This window comes from Eupeodes corollae, chromosome 2 (assembly GCF_945859685.1).
Source record: "Eupeodes corollae chromosome 2, idEupCoro1.1, whole genome shotgun sequence".
NCBI lineage: Eukaryota > Metazoa > Arthropoda > Insecta > Diptera > Syrphidae > Eupeodes > Eupeodes corollae.
Window position 1 is genome coordinate 40491320 of NC_079148.1, and position 25325 is coordinate 40516644.

The following is a 25325-nucleotide window of genomic DNA, read 5'->3' on the forward strand; positions in this document are numbered from 1 at the left end:
AAATCAGTACAGTGTACAGTACCTGTAATTGTACAGTTGTGCAATTAGGAAGGTGTATATAATCTTCAAGTGACAACTTGACATATGAATATAGCAAGTAAAAGCCAGGTGCCAAGAGTAAATACAATTATTGTAACCTCCTTTCCCGAATTTCATCAGTGACCAAAAATACACTTCGTGTCAATGGATTGTAGTAAAATTACAAACAAGAGTATTTAACGTTTTTTTTTACTAATTTTCTTATACTAAAAAAAAGAAGAATCATAGTACATTTCCTGGATATACGAACTTTTAAAAGCTGGGCTTTGGACCACCCTATAGACCTAAAATTAGGCTTATTGGTTATAAACAAATAAATCGAGATTATACAGAAGCGATTTACTTCAAAATGGCAGTTGCGCAGCGTTTTTGTGATGAAATCTCCTAAAAAAACAGGGACTTACAGCTTTCAATCATAAAGATCCAACTAACATTTTTGATAACACAAATTATAATCTTAAAAACTTCAAAAATGAAGTATTGAGCTTATCTCCTTGTAAGGTTTTAAATAGTAAAAAACATTAATTATTTTGGAAGATACATAAACTCTAAAAGCGAGTATTCAAGGATTTTTCGTGTTATATTATTTTGGGTTATCTTTTAAGGTTATAAAATCAAAATAGAAAAGGTTTATTAGTTTGTATGTGAATACGAAGAAGAGTAAGAACCATTGCAGGTAAAACTATCAAGACAAACAATTTCAGAAATGTAAAGCTCTAAAACTTTTGTTTTAAAAATTGTTAACGGATTAAGGAACAAGAAAGAAAATGTGTGATACATGTACAAAATCAACGAAATTGCAAGAAAAGTCTTTTTTAAAACATTGTTTTTGTTTTATCATTTTGTTCTAACATCAAAAATGTACATACTGTTCCGCTGACGACGATACCCCCAGCTTTTCATATTCTTTTCTAGATTCATATCCTTGTCCTTGGGATATGAAACTTAAACGCAAGCGTATGTTAAGCTCACTAAATTGCGATCTCGAAAACATAGTCCAATGGGGAGTTATTAACAGAGTAGAATTTAATTCTTCAAAAACTCAATACTGTCACCTGTCGTTAAAGCGCTACCCAGTACCCACTCCAAATGCCACTATCGATGAGTGGCACTTGCATGCAGGAAATTAATCAACTTTCAGAAATCGGTATGTGTATCACAGATCATCTCTATGGAATGATCACATATTCGAAATTGACAAAAATGCTGCTAGGGGCTTAAGATTTCTCTGATTTTGCAAGAAATTTGTTGCCCCTACTGATTTGGCTATAATTTACCAAGCCTTCATTCCTCCAAATATTGATAATTTAGCTCGTTTATCTGGTCAGGAGATAGGGCTTTCAAAATGAAAAGCAATAGAACTACCGAAATAGAACCGAAACATTTACATAACTCCAACACAGCCGCTATGCCTTTCGTTGTTTTATCGATGTTTTTACTTTCGAATTAGCCAGTTGTATTTTTCTGCTTAAAGAATTCAGTCATAGCACTTCCAGGAACGGTCATCAGACTTTTGAGCTCAATTACGGGCTTACTGTCAAGTCTTTGGAAACCGCATATCGAGAATGTGTAATGCTCTGTTTTTCCTGCCATTTTGATGTTCAGAACCTAAAGACCAATGTGCCTGTTTTCGTAATGCTCTTATTGTGTTTAAATATAAACATATACAGAGTAGGTTCTAATAATCCCTGAGTGCCTTTAAATAAAAAAAATTAAACGTTTAAAAAAGAGCAAGGTAAGGTTTTTGATATTTTTAAAGTGCTGTTTTTTAGTTTTATAAATGGAGCTGAAATTTGAAAAGTGCAAAATTTCCAATTTCAATGTTTTTTGCTCAATTGATGCCGAAGTTAGAGAGTGTTCGAAAACCGGATGAGTTTGTGCAAAAGGGCACTGTAATAAATAAAATAAATTGAGTTGAGCAACAGTTCGTTAAGAACTAGGGCCTAGTGACTTACAACTCTCAACCATTCCTGTGTGCGAGTACTGTTGTCCGGGATGGAGGAGACCTACAGTTTTAAGCCGAATTCGACGGCTAATCTCTTGCAGAATTTGTTAATTCCTCGCAAGAGGCAGTATCCGTGAAAAAAAACTTTAGATGGCATAGGCAGGGATCGTACCCAAGACTTCTGGCATGACAGCCCAACGAACTAACCACCATGCCACGGGCACGGGCAAAAGAGCACTGACTTCTTCGAAAACTAGGTTGGGCACTACTGTGTCTTTAATTTACCGAGTATGATATTTTGGAATTTATAATATAGTTTTTGGTAGGATTTTTAGATTGAATGGAGGCCAGTAAACCTGTCAAATTTACGTTATAAGTTAGTTTAAAGATCTTAAAAATAGAGTCTCTTTAAAGTCTTTGATTACTTAGCCCTAGATTTTCCTGAATTGATCGATTTCTACCTTTCCAATAAAAAATAAAAGTAATGACGTTAAAGAGTATTTTTGCAAGCCTAGTACACTCTACCCCAGTTACCCTTTTTGAATGAAATGAAATGTATTTATAGAAACCAAAATACTAAGATGTCACTTAAAAATATTAGAATAATACAAAATTACCCTAATTCATTGATTCAGGGTGTAACATCATTATGCTTTGATTGGATAAAATTCAGATTGAGATATGAAGCAGTGACAAACCGAGAGATGGCAGTAGGTACAAGTACGACCTACACATACGATCAACGTATAAAATGGCACAGAAGCAGAAGCGTCATTGCGCCAACAACAGTACAAGCACCAGCCAAGCCGTGTCGATTTATTCGGACAGGTGAATGATATTAATGAATTACTTTGTTGACCTACAAAACGATGAAGGCGAAGCGTGAATGAGTTGGGCATTTTGTTTGTATTTCCCTTGATTGATAACTGTATAATAAGGGTCGTTTGGGAGCTTCCATATACATAGTACATACCAACACCTACGTACATATATTTGTATTATAATAAAGCGGGAAAAATGTAAAATTGTAGGAAGGGAGCACCTGGAAAATTGATTGAATAAATAATAGGGGTGCCTGTAGCTATGCCTATGCTTCTGCCTGATCCCAGTAATGGTTTTTCATACTTTGCCATAACATTGCGTCCAGGAAAGAGGGGTATTTGTATAAAACAAAAAGACAGTGTAGATTTTGTTGACGGACTCTGTTTTTATTTTTCAGGTATGGTGAAATAGAAATATGAATATTGAATATCGTTGAGCTATGACGCTTGAAATTATTTTACCGGAGTTTTTATTTGGTGCTACGTTACCTATAATATGACTATAGAAACCTTATCTGAATCAATCAACAAGACAGCATTTGCTGTAGGGCAAACAAACACCGGTAAAGTCGTTCCGGACAAATGAATATAGGGTATTTTAGAAATTGAAATGAGAAGTATAGGATTCAAATGGAAATAAGAATAGGTACAATCGCCCTAAAAATGGAAACACATTTTTCATTTTTCAAAAGCAGGAAGTAAATGTGTTTTGACTGATTTGTCCTGAATTAGGATAAAATCAAAGTGAATGGATTGCTATTAAAAATGTGTAAAAAGAAATAATATAGAGAGAGAATCGACCATGGAAACACTTAGATACAATATAAAAACGTACATAATGTTGAGTTGCCAATTTGATTTTGGTTGTATGGGTCATTTGTAAATTTTTGTTACGTCAAAATCTAACTTATAATATAGATCAAGGTTTTAATTCCAAAATATACCTTATTTATAGCTTAAACATTAACAATTTACAATTTCTTAACAAAAAATATGCAAAAGATTTCTTCTCCATAAAAAATAAAGTTGAAGAGAATGAAGATCGTTTCTAAACTTAAAATATAAGAGCTGCTTAATGTTTAGTTTTTTTTTTAAATTATTTTATCAGTGACAATACCCAATTTTGAAATTATGAAATACTTAAGGAGATCTTTGTCTACTTATTTCCCACTAATTGGATATATGTCGTTGGAAAAGTATGTTGTATTACTTAATTTTTTTTTAGGGACACAGAGCTGTTAACCACGGGGTTAACGTTTTTTTCGCCGTCCATAGCTCAAGAACCAGAAGAGATATCGACTTCAAATAAATTTTGTTATACAGATAATAAGGCAGAAAGATGCAGAAAGGGTTCTTAAATAAATTGCGTACGTGGTTTTTTACCATAGCAGTTTAAAAAAAGGTGAAAATTTGGTTAAACATAAATATCTCATGAACCAATGACGCTAGGGACTTGAATTATATTTTATATTATATATTGTAACGTAATACGAAACAAATATATTTTTGTAAAAAAATCCAATTAAAAAAAAAATTGTCGAATCGAAAATCTTACGACCAAAATATTATTTCATCTCCAAAACAATTTTGTGCAACGAAAAATAATGTTTTTGACATGTGATAAAATTTTGAGAAAAATCTAATTGACCGTTTTTTTTTTTATAAAAAATAAAAACCTAAAAAAAAACAAAACTCAAAGTTGGCAAAATTGAGTTTCGACTCAAATATCTTTTTAAAAACTTAAGACCTAGGCTTCAAACTTATTTAATCCTATAAGAAATTTTGTTTTAAACATTCTGAAAAATGTTTAAAAAAAATCGAATTGACAATTTTTTTTACAAAAAATAAAAAAAAATTTATATAATTTGGTAAAAAAATGGTTTTCGACTCAAATATCTTTTCAAAAATTTGAAATATAAACTTCTTTCTAATTTTTACTTATAAGAAATATTGGCTTCAAGCTAATTTTATTTCACAGAAAATATTGTTTTCGTTATTCAGTAATTTTAATATAAAAATTCAACAGTCCGTTTTTTCATAAAAAATAAAATCTCCAAAAAATTGTACACAAATTTGGTAAAAATTAATAGGAGTACATATAGACAGACTTTTAAACAAGACAAATTGACAGACGGGATGGGAAGTTATCAGTATGGGTCGCATCCCAGCCTCTTTTTTCGTTCTTTGTAAAAAGAAGTTGTCAATCGGATTTTTCTTAAAAAAAAATAACTAAATTTTAACAACAATACTTTATATATGATATAATAAGTTAGATTTCAATATCTCTTTTTTGCCAAGATATTTTTTTCGTAAACTAAATTCAATCATTTATTGATAGTTTGTTTGTCTTATAATTATTTTGTATAGAATGAAATAATTATTTAAAAATCTTTTGTTCTGAGGATATTTAAGTCAAAAATTATTACTTAACCGATTTTGTGTAGTATTTTTGTAAAAAAACATGTATACAAAATTTAAATGTAAGAAACATTGTTTTTAATAAAATAAAATTGACTTAAAGCTTATATATTTAATTGGTTTTAAGACAAATGGGTCAAAATTCAATTTTTTATAATATTTTGTAAAGAAAACTATCAATTGATATTTTTTTAATTTTACCAAATGTAAATCAAAAAAGGACTGACATTTTTTGAAAGTTCTTTTCACATCTATTAATGTTATTGTCGGTTAGAAAGAATATTAAAACCAAATGGCCCTATTTACCAAACACGTTTTGTTTTGCAACTTTGCAAATTAAATTTCACCAAACGCAAATTTGCGAAGAAGAAATAATTGAATTCAAAAGTATTCCTCTATGCAGAATGCGTTTCACCAAACTTCCAAACTCAAATTTGCAAAGATGTCGATGGATTCAAAAAACCTCTACAAAATCAGACATTTTTGGAATTGAGATGAATCGTTAACTCTAAAATTCAAAATTCATGTTTTTTGGCAATGTCCAATCTTGACATCTATTGACATCTTAATTTTCAATGCAGTTCAGCTTTTTTAAATTATTTTTTGACAAGTTTTCAAAACAAACCCTTATTTGCAAATGAAGATTTTTCTTTGCATATTACTGAAAAGCTTTACAGGATTAAAAATATAATTTGTAAAACTGATTGTTTTATTGAAACAAAGAGTTTTCTAAGAAAAGATTGGAACATAAGGCATTTTTTCGTATTTTGACAAATTAACCAAAAAACATGAAATTTGAATTTTAGGGTTAACACGTTGCTTCACCTATGTTTCAAAAATATCTGATTTTCTAGAGATTTTTGTAATCCATCGACGTCGTATCTTTTGAAAACTGTTATAAAATAATTTATACAAAGATAAATTATTTTGAAGAATATTTTGAAAACGAAGATGTTAATAATAGAGACCAAAGAGTAGTGAAACTAAGAATTAACTTCGATATCGTAATTTTTGTTTCAAAGAGGATTTTCTTATTTAGTTGGATGTGTTGACAGTACTATGATAGATACTGCTTTACCAATTTCTGTCAGCATATATTTGATATTAACAAACAAAATCTAATATTTACTTTGAAACTTTTCAAAATACAAATGAATTGCAAAGTTGTACTATAAATTGGTGAAACACTTTTATTTTTCACTTTTCAAATGAAGTCTTAAAATTAAAACGTAAAAAAAACTTTTCATTTTCAAATTATTGCAAAGTATTTGGTGAAATAGGACCAATATCTTTGCCGAAGCTTTAGATGTGGTCTCCAAAAAAATGTATAAAAATGAACGTACAGGCTTGCGAACGTACGCACACAGACCTTTATCTAAAAACTTTTGATTAAGGTTTTAGAGACTTTGAATCACAGACAAAATGTCAAAAACATTTATTAGGTTTTAAGATACAAAATGTTATCCCATTCATAAGTAAAATGTCTTACTTTATTTTAATCGAATCAACACAATTTAAGGAGCAAACGAATTTTTTTCTTGAGAGTCTTAAAGAGGATATCTTATCAGAACCGAATATACAAAAAGCAGCATATTCTATTTAATGGCGAATATACATAAGTCATTTATTTAAAAAAACTAATGTTGAATTATTCTCAATCTCCGTTTATATTTTCTAACCCATTTTTAAATTGAATTGCACAATTTATCCCACATAAGGTTTTTCTGGAATAGGACTATACGATAGTTATTCATTTATTTATGTAGGCAAATTGTTTTTATTTGATTTGTTGGACTTTCTTTTCCATATGTGAATTTAATTGAAAACAGATATTTATTTAAATTAATAAATAACTGGCTGCAAAACCTCATTTCATTTAAAGCCGAAATACTCAGGGTTATAATTTCAACCACCCATGTTGTGTGATGTATATATAAGCTTAAAGTATTTAAACACTTTAAAATTTGTGTTAAATATAAATTTAAATTTCTCACTTTTACTAAAAGATTCATGTAGGTCAGGAAATCCATGTTTCTTTAAATTGCCATACAATTTTCTATCTTTAATAAAAGCTTTAAGAGTTTTTTTTTTCTAATTGGTATATTCTGTCAAAAAAAAGGTTCAATATAGGCCACAAGTGGTATTTATGCTAAATGAATAATTGAAAGAAAAAACAATGTTGCCCTTAATTACATTTTTGGAAATACAAATATCGAATTCAACATCATCACAGCTGACAATGATTGGTTGCATTAAATTTGCCTTATTGAATGACAACCCCTTTCTTTAATGCTGAATATAATTTATGATTAAACGAGAGATTGTATATTTTAGATTGTACGTATAAAGACATTTTCATGACTTTTTTAACTCATTTGAGAAATTGAGCATAGAAAATCTGATTTTATCTTTTTATCTGTGGTATGGTATGGTGGAAGCAGTGCCAGTGGCAGCAGTGCTATGTAAATTGTGATCCATAAATCACTCATGAGCGCCAACACATTTTGTTCACAAATTGCTACATTTTTTGTATATGGCAATTTCTTGACATGAAAATATTGTGCCTCCACAATTAATACGGATACCTACACTTCCTACAGTAGGGCTTTATTTAAATCGCTGTGTTTTCAGGTTTTTAACACAATTTACAAGGATTTAGAGCATGATATTTGTCTATATATAAGAAGCAGCACAGCTAAATAAAAAGACACCAATTTGGTTGATTAATTTAATTCATTGTTAAAAATGACGTTAATAAAAGTTTTAACAAATGATGAATAGGTATTTTAAATCAAAATTAAAATGTTTCATATCTAGAGTTATTAAGCATTGTGAATGGAAAATTTTGAAATGGAGAGCTCTCATATAACAGGTTGGAATTTGAACTTTATTTAAAGTTCCGATTGTAAAGAAGTAAAAATAAATTAAATTAAATTTCTTGAAGAAAGATGATACATATTTTAAATTCGTTTACAAATTTAGAATTAGATTGTTAAATGTAATAATTTTCAATTCAAAAAATTGGATTGATAAAAATATTAAACTTAAATTTAGATATATAAATAAGATTGTTAAAGTTTAACAACAATTCGTACTTAAGAAAAAGGTCTTGGCATTCCTGCCATCTGCCTGATTTGACATTTAATAATAAAAGCGAAATATTAAAAGTAAAATAATTGAACTAAATAATTAATTTAAAATTTAAAACATGTTTTTAATTTGGAAAAAAAAACTAATGATAATAATACAAAAATTTGGTTGGATTCGTGTACTAAAATAAATTAGCTAAGCAATAGAAAAAACTTGATAAGCAATCATTAACAATTTGAATATGATTTCAAACATTAAAAGTTTACAATTTTAAAGTGATTTGAAACACAAAATAAAAAAGTATTAAATAATTTTAACTGACCGAAAGATTAGACTTTTTATGTAGGAACTATAAGGCAAGTATTACAAGCGTAAGAAATTTTGAACTCGAGACTTTAATCAAATGTGAAATTACGATAGTAGAGAAGTCGAAAAAAGGGAGTCTTCTACTCCCTCCGTCTGTCTGTCCTTGCCCATATAGGGCCAATCATTCATTAGACTGTATTCAAATTTAGAAATCAAGGTTTCAAGACGATTCACGTTAGGAGCTTTTTTTAATATTACAAATAAGAGTAGTACCCGTAGCATGATGGTTAGTGCGTTGGACTGTCATGCAAAGGGTCTGGGTTCAATCCCTGCCTGTGCCACCTTAATTTAAAAAAAAAAATAATTTTCGCGGGTACTGCCTCTTGCGAGGAATTGACAAATCCTTCAAGAGTAATTCTTGTCATGAAAAAGTGCTTTCTCAAAACTAGCCGTTCGGATTCGGCCTTAAATTGTAGGTCCCTTCCATTTCTGACAACAGTGCTCGCACACAGGAATGGTTGAGAGTTGTAAGTCACTAGGCCCTGGTTCACAACGGACTGTTGCGCCACCCCATTTGATTTTTTGATTTTGAAATAAGAGTAGTCAGCATACAAATTTTTTGATCAAAAATCGAAAAATCGAATTTTCTCAGAAACGATCCGATAGATTTCTTAAAAATGTATCCTTAATGTTTAACTTTAACAACTGAAGTTGTTGTAATCGGTCCGATTTGTCAAATTGAAAATGTTGACATTTCTTTACACTTCAAGGAACATAGAGTCTAAATAAAAGATTTTTAATGAGATGACAGTCGTGCGTGCTTCCGTAAACTTTTCTCGTCGTCAATATCTGAAGAACCAGTGGAGATATCGGTTTAAAATAAATTTTGGTTAACCCTTAATGTCTCACGAACCAATAATAATGTTAGCGATGTAATTTAAATTTTATAAGAAATCTAATAACATTTTGAAAAAATCAACTCAAGTTTTTTTTTCATAAATCAAAAAACTGAAAATAGTCTCCAATAAATTTTATGCAACGAAGAGTAACGTTTTTGGCATCTGTTAAAATTTTGAGAAAAATCAAATTGACAGCTTTTTTTACAAAAAATAAATATCTTAACAAAACATTACTAAAAGTTGGTAAAAATTGAATTTCGATTTATGTATCTTTTTATAAATTAAAGATGTTGGCTTCAAACTGATTTAATCTTAAAGAAAATATTGTTTTCGAAATTTAAAAAAATATTTCTAAAACTCCGATAGCATTATTTTTTTATAAAAATTAAGATGTACAAAAATTAGTACCCAAAAATTTTGATCGATTTTGGATATCTCGTGAATAAAGTTGTATTGTCTTCTAAATGTTCTTAGAAAAATCTATTCTGTGTTTTCTTACATATGAAATAAAAAGTTTCAACACATGCTACCAAAATTGGTATACAAAAGTTTCAGAATTTAAATCTGATTAACAAATTTAGATTTTGAAATCTAATCATTATATGCAAAATATTGTTGAAAATTTTAAGTTAATTTTTTTAGAAAAATTCATTTGACAACTTATTTAACAAAATACGAAAACCTACAAAAACAAAAAAAAGACTATTAAGAAATGTTTTTCGACTCAAGTTTAAGAAAACAAAGACCAATATTGACTTCAAATTAGATATTTATCTCACCCAAAATATTTTTATGAATATTTGTTTAGTTTTTAAGCAAGACAAATCGACAGATGGGATGGAAAGTTATTAGTGTGGGTCGCATCCCAGTCCCGTATTATTTGTCTTAATTTTGCTCCAGAAGGGTCCCAAAAACAGAACCATTATTTTCTTTTTAAGTTTTCTCAAAAATTAAATCCACTCATAATTTAAAATTCGATACATTTCGAAAATGGGTCTTATTCTTTTTACGAAATTGAGATGTTAAACGGTGGTGACCTCTAAATAACTGCATACTAAAAATATTTTTAAACTCAAATTGAATTATTTTATAAATAAAAAATGCTCTAACGATTTAAACAAAAAAAATAAAAAATATATTTTTTTAGAAATCAAATAGCATTTAAATTTTTGAAAACAACTTTTGTAGTTTTATTCTTAAATCTTAAAATACAGGAAATATTTTTAAACATACTCTTTGCATACATGAGCTGGTTCGTACAACGCAGTCGTTAATTCTATTTTTATAAAAATAAAGTGATATTGAGTTTCTGCAAAAACCTGTTGCATAAAACTTATTAAATGAAATTCATAAAAATTTTAAGTGAATGCCTACATAAAAAAATATCCCGTGATATTTTAAAACACATATCAAATTTAATTTTCTCTTCGCTATAAAAGAAGATGTACTCAAAAGTGTGAAAATATATTCTCTTTAACATAAAATAACATTTTATGTATGTATATTCTTTTTAAGGTCCCCCTCTTAAAATGAAAATGACTTTTCAAAGTAAATAGCGTAGTTTAAGGCTCATATTATATGCAATACCCTTGCCTATACATGTTTTCCTTTACCAAGTTGTCATAAAACTAACATTCCTCTAATGTTAAAATAACCTTCAAGTATATAAGTGTTGGTTTTTCAAAACCCCTTTTATATGAAGACACAAGAAGATACATACTTTTTCAGGAGAGTATTGTAGTTATGATACAACTGGGCCGGGTAAGGTTATATTGAGGGCAATGGAGATGTTTTTATTAAATTATTCAACTGGGGCTGTTATTTAGTTCTTTTGTTTAAGTGAATTGAAAAATTTATTATTTCAAATATGTTCGTTGAGTTAAAATATATTTAGTATGGATTTATATGAGCTTTTATAAAAAAAATCACAAATTTAGAAAGCCAGTTGTTTCAAAATCATGTAGCTTGGCATCATAAATAAAAACGCCTATTTTTAAAAACTATTTTTAAAAAAATTCTAAAATTTAACTAAATGGGGTGTTTTAAAAAAAATAGCTAAAGTTAAAGACAGGAGTGAGATGGCTTTAAGAGATGGCTCTGTTTTTTTTTTTAATTTTCCAAAACATGCTCTTAGTTATGAACTTTTGTCACTCCAGCACTGAACACAAATCTAACACTAATTGGTTTTAAGGACATATTTTTGAATATGTGACTGCCTGTAAAAGTTTTTGTTAATTTTATCTGCATAAAATTAAAGGAGTAACTTTTATACCACAGATTTAGGTTGTGGGCGTTTTGGTTGAAAAACTTTCTCTGATGGTCTTTGATTTTCTAAATTTTGCTAAATTGACAAATAATGTATATACTTATGTGGGTTTGAGCTGAAATTGCAACGCGAAGCGTATAAAGCTCCGATTGTTGCTGCGATTGTGTTTTAGCTTTTTGTGACGATATCATAGCAACAGGAAATTGTATTTGTGCAGTTAAATAAATAAAGTTTATTGTCCATTTGGATTTTGGAGTTCGGCTTTGTACGGTCTGATGATAAAAGATGTAGTTAAATTCTGTAGATATTTGTTTAAAACTCTTCAATGTGCTCCTATCCGTATTAAATAAACACAAAAGTAAAACATATGGCTTTACTGAGTTTGTAAGTTTTGAAACAAGGAAATAGTATCCAGATACATTCTGTTTTGCTAACTGAAATAATGAATAAAGCCATTTTCTTTGGTATAGTCCTCTAGTCATACTCACAAGATTTTCTTCCTCTAATATTTAGAGCCATTCCCCATCATAATCTTTGGAAGGGTTTTGTCTTATAATGTTCAGAGTTTTCATGTTTATCATCGCCATTTAACTTGAGTTTTAATGAAAATTTTATGACCTCTTGAGAGGAAGGGAAATAAAACTTAAAGAGACAAAAAAAGATAAATCTTAATCTAGTGCCTAAAACTAATTTAAAATATATCTCAAGAGTCTTGCTTGTCTGTCGATAGAACTGTATAGAGTATAACCCTTGCATTTTTTGCCTATAAAATTAAATGAACATCATTTTTGAACATATTCTCCCACAAGATAAAATTTTGCAGTCGTATACGAACTCAAAAACATTATAATAAATCATAATATGTAGCCTAAGTTAAATTGGTGTCATTTTTAGGGAATGTGTTTGTATGAAAGTATCTATCGATTTCCTAGACTTGATGACTTTAAGAAAGGAAAAACTGACAAAAAAAAAACTATTATTAAATATGTATGTAAGAGTGGAAGCATCTGATGCTTTTAAATTTTAAGAATTTAATAAAATGGAGATTTTAAAAGGCTTGAAGTGACGGGGAAAAATGAGATCTTTTGAAAAGTATATTGATGTTATCATATTTGTATGAAACATAAGACGGTTCACTCATCCGCTGAGGTCTTTTGCATCGAGAAGCAACGATAATAACTTAAAGATATCCTATATGAAACCGAGAAGAGATTGTTTACTTATATGACTTGAGTTCTCAAAAAGCATAATATTATTAATTCATTGTTAAAGTTTTAAAACAACAACCAAATTTTTATATTTCCTTTAATCTGTTTCAATTTTCTTTACGATAAATCAAAATGTTCCAGATTTAAGTTTTATTCTGAGAATTCCATCATTAACACATCTTCTTTACGACGCAAGTCTAAAACGAAAAGGTTTGATATTTGGTATTTATTTATTTGAAGTTTGGTATTTTTAACTTACATGAACATTTCAACATATTTTATCGTATTTTATTTTCTCACGGTCTCAAAACACTATACTTAGACTTAAGTTAAGGCTTCATACCTTTAAAATAATTAATGAAACAAAACCTAGAAAGCTTGAGGGCCGCTAGCTGGTGTAGTGGCTATGGCTTTATTTGTTGTTTATTCTCATAGACCTGAGACTTTTTGGTTTAAAGATGTCGTCCTTGAACCATTTATGGATTGTAGACGATCGGTTTCTCACAATAAAACCCGAAACATTCAAACCCCACCTTCAATTGACATTTAAAATACAGCTAATAACGCAATTTGGAAAAATTGTGTGCACAAAATATTGATTATGGTATGAGCTGTGTCGCAAGCTACTCTATCTTCCATGCACAAGAAATAAAAAAAAAAAACAATTTCCAACCAATTGTTTTTGTCACGAATATTTAAATATTTAAAGAGCTTCAGATAATTACCCTTGATTCAACCCTCGTCAAAAAATATGACTTTTCTGTTTGCACTAAAATATAATGTGCTTTTAATCAAATTAGTCATTGGAGAAAAGTAAGTTTAGTCAGAAAAAAATTAAATAAGTTGAGGAAAACAAACCAACAAATAAACAAAAAGAAAAATGTTTTATAAAGTCACTTAACTCGTTCTTTATTTTTCACCACTTAATTTCATTCTTAAATTCGCTAAAGTCAATTTTTCCTTTCAGTGAAAAAAGAACTAAAGATTAAAAGGAAAACTTTGACATTTTTCCATTCTCATAAGCTTAAGCGACTTAACTATAGTGCATATATCTTCTGAGTACCCCTAATGACAATGATAATAATTTATGGAAAGAATAATATTTCGTCATTTAAGTTGCGTTTTTTCATTTTCCAGCCTTCACAAAAGATAAGTCTTATCGAAAACCCATTTCCCATTTTGAGATAGATATGTATAATGTATATACATATTCAAAATTTGAAGAAGGATAAAAGGATGCAAAACTTTTTGGTTTTGCGACAACTCTCTGTGGCCTGCAGCGGAAGGCGCGTAGGCAGACATTTCATACAAAATAATAATAATATCTTTTTGCAAACCTTTTGCCAATTCAAAATCCATTTCCCAATTAATTTCTCACTGTATTAAAATTCAATTTAAATATAATCCCGACGAATGCTTCATTCTACCCACTCGCATTTTTGTTTCCTGTTGTTGTTGATTTCTTCAATATCTCACAGGATATAGTGAAGCCCTCTATACCACTAACTGTATAACTCCTGCACCATGTATAAGAAAACAAAATGCGAAACAATAGAACTCATTTGTTCGCTTACGCCTTGATGGATGTCGTTTTTGAAATCAATTTCAAGAATTTGTTTGTCTATCTCCGTATCCGCACTCTCTTTGATCAGTTTCAACTTCATACTCAAACTCAATACTAATATTTTCGCACATATAAAAACATACATATAGATACCTAGATAAAATGTCTTTATCTTCTTGTCATAGAAACCTATTTTTGTTCAATATTTACTTTTCTGTGCTGCATTAAAAAAAAAAGAAGAAGACAATATTTTGCGAAGTTTATGGAATTTCTCACAAGAACAACAATCATTAAGGCTTGATATTGCTTCCATTTTTCATTATTGAAAAACTTTTCCCTTTTTCATATCGTTGCTGCACAGGATTGCATTGTTTTAAAATTAATATAACTTTTAAAGTCTGCAAGAGAAAGGAAACTAACATTTAGTTTTGTGAAATGAGTTTGAGAAAGGTTTTTAATCGACAAGATTATTTTAAATATATTTGTTTTATATGGACGGAATATTAAAGGGCTTTGGTGGGGTTTGAGCTTCTTTATTATAATCTTGATTTAAAGATAAAGTTCAAAGGTAAGACATTTTCAAGTAATTGCTTAGCAATTTAACGTAAGAAAAGAAGTGAGAAAATGAAGATAATTTTCATGGCCTATTAAACATACCCTTTTGTAACAGTCTTGCATCTTATTTTGTTTTTACCAAGAATAATCTTCTCGTCATAGAAAAAAAGACTGTTTGTTTTCATTTGTTTTTGTAATTTTATTCGTTATAAAGGATGAAAGGATTTAGTTTGAAGCTCCAATAGACCTTAAACAATAAATATTTCAACGCGAAAAAGAAATTGTTTACATGAAAAAAATGATACAAAATCTAAATTAAATTAATTGTATAAAAGGTTTCTGTTTCATAATAGTTTCTATATTAAGAAAATTCAAATGAGAGACAAGTAAATAAAAAAAAATATTTGTTTAAACTACCCTAGAGTGAAAGTTTGAATCCCTAAAATCTTAATGTGCACACATTAAACAATAAATAAAATAGGCAACACATTAAAACTGTCATATAAAAACCGTAGAAGAAGAACTATGGCTGGTCAACAAATTTAAAACATGAAATAGTTAAAATATTCTATATAATTATTAAATCTACCAGCAAAATAAGTTTATGTTCAAAAATTTAAATTCCATTTATTTTCTCAAAAACACTTATTTTATTAATTTTGAATAATATTTGTTTGTACTATAATCGATGTACTCAGAAACATTTTAAGTATTCTGTATATATATATAGTGCTAATAAATATACGTTTTACATTTGAATTGGGTTTGAAAAATGTTGATACGTTTTTGAGATATCGGATTTTAAACAAAAAATATAATAAATTTGTTCGAAAACAAAATTGAAAGAAATTCTAAAACAAAAAACTATTGGGTATACTCGTCTGGACCAATATTAAATTGAATTTTCCACTTGCTACTTGACATTACTATCAAAGAGAAGTCGTCTGTCTGTTTGTTTGCCCTTGACACTGCAGCCCAAACCTTTGGCCCGATTGAGTTAAAACTTGACAGTTAAGCTTGTAAGTGGATTCGCACTATGCGTTTTTTTTCAATTTTTTAAATATTTAAAACAACAGTAGTATGGGACACACACATTTTTCTAAAATTCAAACCGATGTATTAAATTCTCTTTTAAAATGTTTGTCTTCGCTTGCTTCTGTTCATAAAATGAAATATTTTTGTATTGCTCCAGAAGAGTACCCACCAATGGTTATTTTGTTTTTCTCAAGAACCCGCTTTCAATAATTTTAGTCCGCACAAGTATTATCTTTATAATATTTTATAATCAAAAACGTTAAATTTTCCTTTTCAAATATTAAATTTTGAGTTTCCTTTGATTTTTTCCCAACAAATTAAAGATTTTCAGTTGTTTTTTTTATCGAATACGAATATCATTATGTTTCCATCGAGCTCATAACTTATATTTACAAAAATTATTAAATTTGTATTCAAGTTTCTATAACTTTTTGGCATTTAAATTATAGTCTCTTAAAAAATATTTATTGGAAAAATACGTTACATTACGTTTCACACTACTCAGCACTTAAATGTACAGAGTAGAGAATAGAGCAGCTTGAGCAACTAGACTTTGAAAGGTGATAATGATAACAAATCAAGACATTAATACAAGACAGAAGGACAGAAGAGAAAGAACAACAGACAGAAAGAACACATGACAACAGCACGCGGTAGGTTTCGAGACGGTCCTCCTCCATCTGTCTACTAACCACGCTCACTGATGCTTGATTTCGGTGATCAATGGGAACCGAAGCTTTATCAGTGACTAGGCCGTTGCCTTGGTTAGTGCGTTGGACTGTCATGCAATTTGTTTTGTTGTTGTTAAGTTGTTGTTGTAGTTTTTAGCCCTACTAAAGTTCTAGACAGCCGATATCGTAACTAATGAGGTCATACCGAGGTGCGATTATTGCTAGTTATTGGAACATTATTATTGTGATTTTTATTAATTTACTAAACACACATTTTAAGAAATGGTTTAAGTATTAAATGTAAAACTCAATTGGAAATTTACTTTCTGCATACTTTATTTTTCCAAAATAAAAAAAAAAATGGGCGGATATATCGATATAAACAAATTTTTTTTTTACAGATAATAACATCAATATTGTACAGTAGGTGCTTTTATTAAAAATTGAAAGTATGCAAGCGATTTCTGAAAAGTAAAAGTATAGTTGACCTCAAATACAAATATTTCAACTTAATTAAAAAAATAAAACAAATTTAAAACAGTTCAAAATTTGGGTCAGATGCAATAATTTAACGAACAAAATTTGCATCGGATTTCGAATCTTCGTGAACATTTTTGGCGACGCTGGAGTTCCGAGTATCTCGTCCAACTTCAACAACGCGCTAAGTGGACTCGGCCTCAACCTAATCTCGAAGTGAGAGATTTGGTTGCTATTCGAAATGAAATGGTGCCTCCAACCGAGTGGAAACTCGGCAGAATAATTAACGTTCATACAGGGGCTGACGGTCACGTTCGCTTCGTTACAATGCGGACATCAGATGGTATACTTTCCCGACCGATTATAAAAATTTCGCCGTTTTTGTCTTTCAAAGGCTTCGGCCACGCAATGAGCGACGAGCGACTGAGCGACCGAGCGACGAGTCGCTGAGCGACCAATCTGAGCGATGGGTGGCCATTTTCTAAACGACACGTCGCTGAGCGATTAGTTGGAAAAATGCCTTCGTAGCTTACTGGTTGAAAGTCGCGCTCATATTTATAGATCTGTAATAAGATCGAGAATCCGTAGATTTGGTGTACACCCCATAAATCGTGAAAGGGAAAATTATGGTGAATTTCATCATTTATATCTAAATCTTCGCAGATTTCCAGATCGCTTTTGGCAATATTGTCGTATGTCAGTACCATCTTTTGATTTGCTGTTGGAAAAAGTTCGACCAAAATTAACAAGACAAAAGAAAGCAATTAGTCCAGAACAACGGCTGGTTTTATGTTTAAGGTTAGTTTTTTTTTAATTTTTTTAATCTTTATTTGTATTCTTCAGTTTATCCAATATAATATTTTGAATGTCAGTTCTTATCTCAAGTTTTTCAAAATTGTTAAATTGTGCCATAAATGGCAAAAGACTTTTGAAAAATTGAAGGTCATCACTATCCTCTTCTTTTTTTGCTACCTCTTTCTTTTAAATTTGTAGTCTTTCTTTTTCTAACTCGAGAAATTCTGACTCCAAATTGTATGTTGACGCTCTCTTATTTTTATTTTTTCGCACGTTTTGGGGGCAGCTGGTGCTCGTAGAAGGAGTGCTGTTTGTAAGAATATTGACACTTGAAAGGGTTACATCCTCTTCTTCCAGTAAATCTGATATTGTTTCTGCGAAAAAACGATTTTGAGCCATTGAATAACTTTCTGGTTCTCGAAGATTTCCCTCAGTTGGATCGGGTTCAATTGTCTGCCTCGTAAAGGCCATCATTTCAAAAAATGGCCATTTCGGTTTTGTTGGTGGAGCTTCGGATCCCGATACTGGACGTGGAGCTTTTCGAAGAACCCTTCGAAAAGTGTCTTTTAGGTTTTTCCACTTTAGTTTTACTTTGGCTCCTGAAATTTGAAATATAATTATACGTACATATACTATTTACAATTTTTGTATCTTCAATGTTTTCAGATTTCTCGCAACAGGTCTTTCGTTTCGAGATTTAGCTTTTGCTTTTCGAATGGGCAGAAGCACAGTAAGTAACATTGTCTTGGAAACTAGCGTTATCATATGGGAACAACTTGTGGAAGAATATATGCCTATACCAACAACTGACCACCTTCGAAATGTTATTAACGATTACTACCGACGCTGGAAATTTCCTAACTGTTTTGGCAGTATTGATGGTAGACATTGCCAAATTCAATGTCCAGCAAATTCTGGCTCTCATTATTTTAACTACCTGCATTATTTTTCTATTGTACTGCAAGCTGTAGCTGATGCTGACAAAAAGTTTCTAACAATCGAGGTGGGTGGGAGAGGAAAACAAAGTGATGGTGGTACATTTTCTGGATCTACTTTGTTCAAATTACTTGAAGCTGATAAATTTAACGTTCCACCTCCACAAGCATTACCAGAATCAAACATTGTTCTTCCCAATTTTTTAATCGGAGATGAGGCTTACCCCCTGAAAAACTATTTACTAAGACCTTATCCAAGGAGAAACTTAAATGCTCAAACAGAAAACTTCAACAAAAAACTTTCAATCGCAAGAAAATGCATTGAGTGTGCATTTGGCATATTAAGCAAGAAATGGCGGTTTTTACAAAAAAACATCGAAACGAAGCCAAGCACTGCAGTTCGTTTAATTAAATGTGCTTGTATACTGCACAATTTTGTGAGAGAGTGCGATGGCGACAGTGACCTTGATTATATACACGTGTCTGCAGAAATGGCTAATGACTTAGCTCAAACAAATGCAACCACCCAAGAAGAACAGTCCCGTTATAACAGAAGCTCAAGCAATGCGTTGAATACAAGAAACGAGCTTGTGCAATATTTTTGGGAATTCGGGCATTGAACAAAAAACACTACTATTTGTAAAGATTAAATAAATTAAACTTACCAGAACAATTACAAATTTGTCCAACTTTTTCCCACTCTTTATCGGTGAAATTTTTATTTTTGTGATCTTTGTGGGTGTCCTGCCATAGCATTGGGCGGCTTTGGACAGCTGAAATTAAACTTTCAATGTTTATTGTAGACATCTTTTTTTTACGTCGCTCAGCGATCGACTGAAAAATTAAAACAAATTTGATTGCTAAGCGACGTCGCTCTGTCGCTTGAAACTTCGCTCAGTCGCTTACGGCTTATGTGGCCACCTCCATACGATTTCATGTGTTCTAATTTTTTTGAGTCGCTCAGCGGCTCGTCGCTCGGTCGCTCAGTCGCTCGTCGCTCATTACGTGGCCGGACCCAAAGACAATATATAAAATTTCCAATTTTTGACAAGTAACTTCAAAAACTTAAATTATTTATTGATATTCAATCCGTCGCTTACTTTGATTTCAAAAAAATGTTTTCGTTCAGTGAAATGTTTAAATCAGTTAAGTTATTGTACATTGTGTGTATCAATTTTCTCAATATTAATTCTCGATGTTCTATAAACAGGATATTATTTCTTATTCTTAATCTTTAAGCTTACTTTTTTGAACATAATTTTCAATTTGCTCAAGGCGTATGTATTAAATAAGTATTAATCTAGCTGCAAACCAGTACTGTCGCATAATAAAATAGTAATTAACCCCGATTTTCTTTTTGTAATTATTCAAAAAATTGTACGCGTTTTCAAAATTTATTTGAGAGATATCAAGAAGCGAACATCAATTTTTACCAAATGTGAGTACTATTTTTTGTAGATTTTATTTTTTTATGAAAAAACGGACTGCTAGATTTTTATATAAAAATTACTGAATATCGGAAACAATATTTTCTGTGAAATAAAATAAGTTTGCAGCCATTTTTTTTAATTTTTGAAAAGCTATTTGAGTCGAAAGTAAATTTTTACCAACTTATATACACTTTTTTTTAGGATTTTATTTTTTTAAGAAAACTTAAAATTCGATTTTTTTTTTAATTTGTTTTAATGTTGAAAACAATATTTCTTATAAGTAAAAATTAGTAAGAAGCTATTATCTCAAATTTTTAAAAAGATATTTGAGTCGAAAATCAATTTTTACCAACTTTTATTAATTTTATTTTTAGGTTTTTATTTTTTGTAAATAAACTGTCAATTTGATTTTTCTCAAAATTTTTCAGAATGTTGAAACCAATATTTCTTATAAAATAAAATAAGTTTGAAGCCTAAATTTCAAGTTTTTGAAAAAGATATTTGAATCGATATTCAATTTTTACCAACTTTGAGTAGTTTTTTTTTTATTTTTATTTCTTTAAAAAAAAACTGTCAATTCGATTTTTCTCAAAATTTTATCAGATGTCAAAAACATTATTCTTCAAAATTGTTTTGGAGATGAAATCATATTTTAGTCGTAAAATTTTGCAGGTGACACATTGTTTTTTCAGTTTTTTTGATTTATAAAAAAACCGTTTAATGGATTGTTTTCAAAAAAATATATTTCTTTATTACATATATCAAATTTAATTCAAGTCTTTAGCGTTTTCGGTTCGTAAGATATCCGGGCTGGAGCGTTGATATCCATTCGCTCTACGTGACCTAGCCATCTAAGCCGTTGGACTTTAATTCTGTTAAATAGTTCAGTATCGCTGTACAGCCCGTACAGTTCGTCGTTATATCTTCTCCTCCGTTCTCCATCTATGCATACGGGACCAAAAATCACCCCAAGAATTTTTCTCTCGGATCATCCCAAGACGCTCTCATATTTCTTTGACAGGGTCCAGGCTTCAGCGCCATAAATGAGGGATGATGAATGTCTTATAGATGGTGATTTTAGATGCTAGAGAGATGACTTTACTTCTCAATTGCCTTCCAAGTCCAAAGAAGCAGCGATTTGGAAGAGTTTTTCTTCGTTTGATTTCAGCGCTGGTGTAGTTGTCTGCATTAATAGCGGTGCCTAGGTAGACAAAGTCCTTAACTACCTCAAAGTTATAGCTGTCCATGGTGACGTTTTGTCCAAGACGTCGTCGTTCAGTGTCCTTTTTTGATGACAGCATATACATGGTCTTGCCCTCATTGACCACTAAACCCATCTTCTTCGCTTCCGTCGCAATGCTCAAAAACGCTCCACTGACATCACGCTTTGATCTTCCAATTATGTCAATATCATCTGCGTATCCGAGTAATTGGATAGACCTATGGAAGATTGTGCATTTAGTGTTGACGGTTGAGTTTTGCACAATTCTTTCCAGAACGATGTTGAAGAAGTCGCATGACAGTCTAAACCCTTTTTTGACATCAAATGCATCGGTAAGATCTTTTCCGACCTTAATAGAAACTGATAAGTTTGACAGGGATGCCAAAACTAGACATTGCTCAGTAGAGCTCTTCCCTATAGATGCTGTCATACGCGGCTTTAAAATTGATAAAGAGATGGTGGGTATCGATTTGAAGTTCCTGGGTTTTTTCCAAGATCTGCCGTAGTGTGAATATTTGGTCGATAGTGGACTTTCCTGGATTGAACCCACACTGATAAGGACCAATTAGTTTGTTGACGTATGGCTTCAGACGTTCACATAATACGGCAGAGAGGTTTTTATACGTAATATTAAGTAGACTGATGCCTCTGTAGTTGGCGCCATTTAGAGGATCTCCTTTATAATGTATCGGGCACACTATGGTGAGATTCCACTCATCGGGCATGCTTTCTTCCGACCATATTTTCTCTCTACCAAGTCATCGCCTGCTGCTTTAAAAAGTTTGGCAGGGGTGCCGTCAGCTTCAGCAGCTTTGTTTGACTTAAGTTTAAATATAGCTACCTTCACTTTGTCAAGGTCGGGTAGGCGGAATTGATGATCTGCGTCGCCTAGGTTGAGTGGTTCTATCTCCCTTACAGCGGAATTCGGTTCGTCATCGCCGTTATATAATTTTGAGAAGTAGGAATTATTATTGACAATGTAAAAAAAGTCGGAGTCGAAAATTGTTTATTGTATGAATTTCATTTTTCGTTGAAAACGTTTTGTAAAATTTTAAACGCAGTTTTGATCAACGTTTACTGTGTAAAAATGTTAATATGCATAATGATAAATAATACAAATTAATACTTATCACTCGAATATAAATAACAAAGTATAGATTTCTATGCAAATCGTTTTTATTTATGAATAATTGAATAAGTAATATTTATGTTATGTAAGTGGTACAGGTAAAAAAGTGAAAATACTATTGCTATCTTTATTTACTTGCTTTTTTCAAATAATTTTTTAAACTATACCTTATACGAGTACCTACGTAACGTATAGGAATAAACATTGTGCAAATTTGATTTTCATTCTGATAGAATTTTAATAGCAAGCTTTGGGTTTTATTTGTATGTCTGTCTCATCACTTGCAGCGATATAATATAAATAAATATACATTCAAAGCTCCGGCCGCGGGGTAAAACACTACACACCAACAGAAAAAAAACACACACACACTTATTCATACGCACACCTTAATTGCATTTTATCCTTGAAAGTGATTTTATGTTTGAAAAAATAAAAAAAAATATATTTATTTAAATATTCTACTGTTGTTGATTTATTCCTTTTCAGCTCTTCAGCAACTGAATTGATTTCAAGGCGAGGAGTATTTGCACGTCATCATTATGGATCTGTTGACCAGGTGAGTCCGTTTATTATTCTTTATTATTTTCTTTCAAATAATTTATCATGGATTTTGAATTTGTGTGAAAAGTTTTTACTTCAAAAACAAATTTCAATTATTGTGGTAATGGTTGTCCTGACGAAAACAATACCTGATTTTGTGTTCAAAACTTTGAGATTGAAGGAACAAAAATGGTATATCCTTTTAGTTTCTTTTCTTTGATAAATTATGTCATATTATAACACGATTACTCGTTTTAATTCATCATCACTTATTTTGCAATGTGATATTTTTTTCTGAGTTACATTGCGACAAGTAAAAATATTAAATATCTTGGAAAAACCCTCCCACATCAATGTGTCACTTCAATATTGAGCTTATTTTTCTGCTGTGATTTCATGCTGTGATTTTGGTTGTCATTTATTTTCCAGGGTGTTGTGTATTACTCGTTTGTATTTGTATGGTTGTTGGTAGGTACCTTTGTAAAATGTAAGAAGTAAGGAAAAGAAAAGAACAAATTGAATGTGCTGGTAATTTTTTTTAAAGACTCCAATTATACTACAATGTATTTTACTTTATGCTTTTAAGTTTTTAAACATAAGTTTCCTTTTTAACCCACACTTACCATTATGGTATATATTAACAGTGAATTATGGTCTATATATGCTTCTTAGATACATTTTTCTGCTAAGTGCATAATATGGAACCAGTAGAAATTTATTACTACTTGTTTGAAAAATAGGCACCTTTGTAAAAATATAATACAGTCTATAGACTGCTTATTTCCAACATTAAAAATTCACACATTTTTTTTAAGAAATGTTTCATTTATGTAAACGAATTTGTTACTTGATTTTATAAAATAAACTTTAAACATGAAAAGATAAGAACTATAAGAATAAATTGAAACCTTATAGGTATATCATTTCTAGTTCGTGTTTATCTATGGGTTGAGTGTTTAACTTAATCAGGAATATTTTTCATTTTGTGAAAAAAGGGCTGTTTCATTTAAACGGAGCTGACTGTACAACCTAGCAAGAAAAATATCATCATAAGATAATTTTAATCTACTAGTGTACATAATTTAGCATAAAGCAAAAAAAAAAAAGACTGTTTTTGGTGTGGCGTTAGGTCTTTTCGCCCAAAACCATGTCGTCCAAATTAAAAATGTCATAGCGTACAAAATAATTGTATTAAGATTTTGGTTTATGCAATATTACATAACCTTTTGGAGTTGAAACCGTCGGTTTCATTGACCAATAAAATAACTCGAAAACATTAAAATGGCTCTATGGCCCAACAAATTTTTCAGAAGAAAATTCTACGAAGACCAAAATCAATTATATATTGCCCAAACCAATAATTGAAAGATGTCATGTGTCTCAATATTTGGGCAAAAATTAATAATTAATTGTATCGACAAAAAGCAAAAATTAAACGAAAACAATTTTAGATCGTCCAAAAACTCGAAACTTCGAAAAAAACGTAATAATTATTCTAGGCTTTATTTCAGTTTCATACTTTTCATACACACATCATCGCACCTATGCCAAGTCTAATAGCCCAAGCAGGGGGATTGCATGGGGCAGCATACCCCCTCTTTAAATAATCTCACTATTTATAAGCGTCTCAAAGCTACACTATACGACATTTCTAAATTTGGGAATTACCATATTGAATGTTGGTTTGGCTGATCAAAAATTTTACTTGGACCTTTTTACGCATCTTACAACATATCTCTTTGGCTTATGTCGTTTTATGATTTCGGTTATATGTCGTAACCCCCAAAAAATCCCAAGCCCTATGTCGTAAGGCCCAAATTCAAAATTTTGTTGGGCACAGTGACAACTCACAGTTTGTTTTTATTTTTTAAATTAAAATTATATTTAATATTTACAAAACGCGTTTTGAGTTTTTTGGCAATTTGTTTCTTTTGAGTTTTTGGACTTTGGGAACAATTTGGGGCTTTATGACATTTA

At 30.4% G+C, this 25325-nt stretch overlaps 1 protein-coding gene across 3 annotated transcripts in view; it reads left to right on the top strand.

The window, feature by feature from the left end:
• Positions 1–25325, top strand: part of LOC129946013 (GTPase-activating Rap/Ran-GAP domain-like protein 3) — a 110363-nt gene that overhangs the window by 60007 nt on the left and 25031 nt on the right. For all 3 annotated transcript variants that reach the window (XM_056056018.1, XM_056056017.1, XM_056056019.1), the window contains one exon: positions 23295–23364. In XM_056056018.1, the coding sequence (XP_055911993.1) occupies positions 23295–23364 (70 nt within the window). The remainder of the gene's footprint in view (positions 1–23294; positions 23365–25325) is intronic.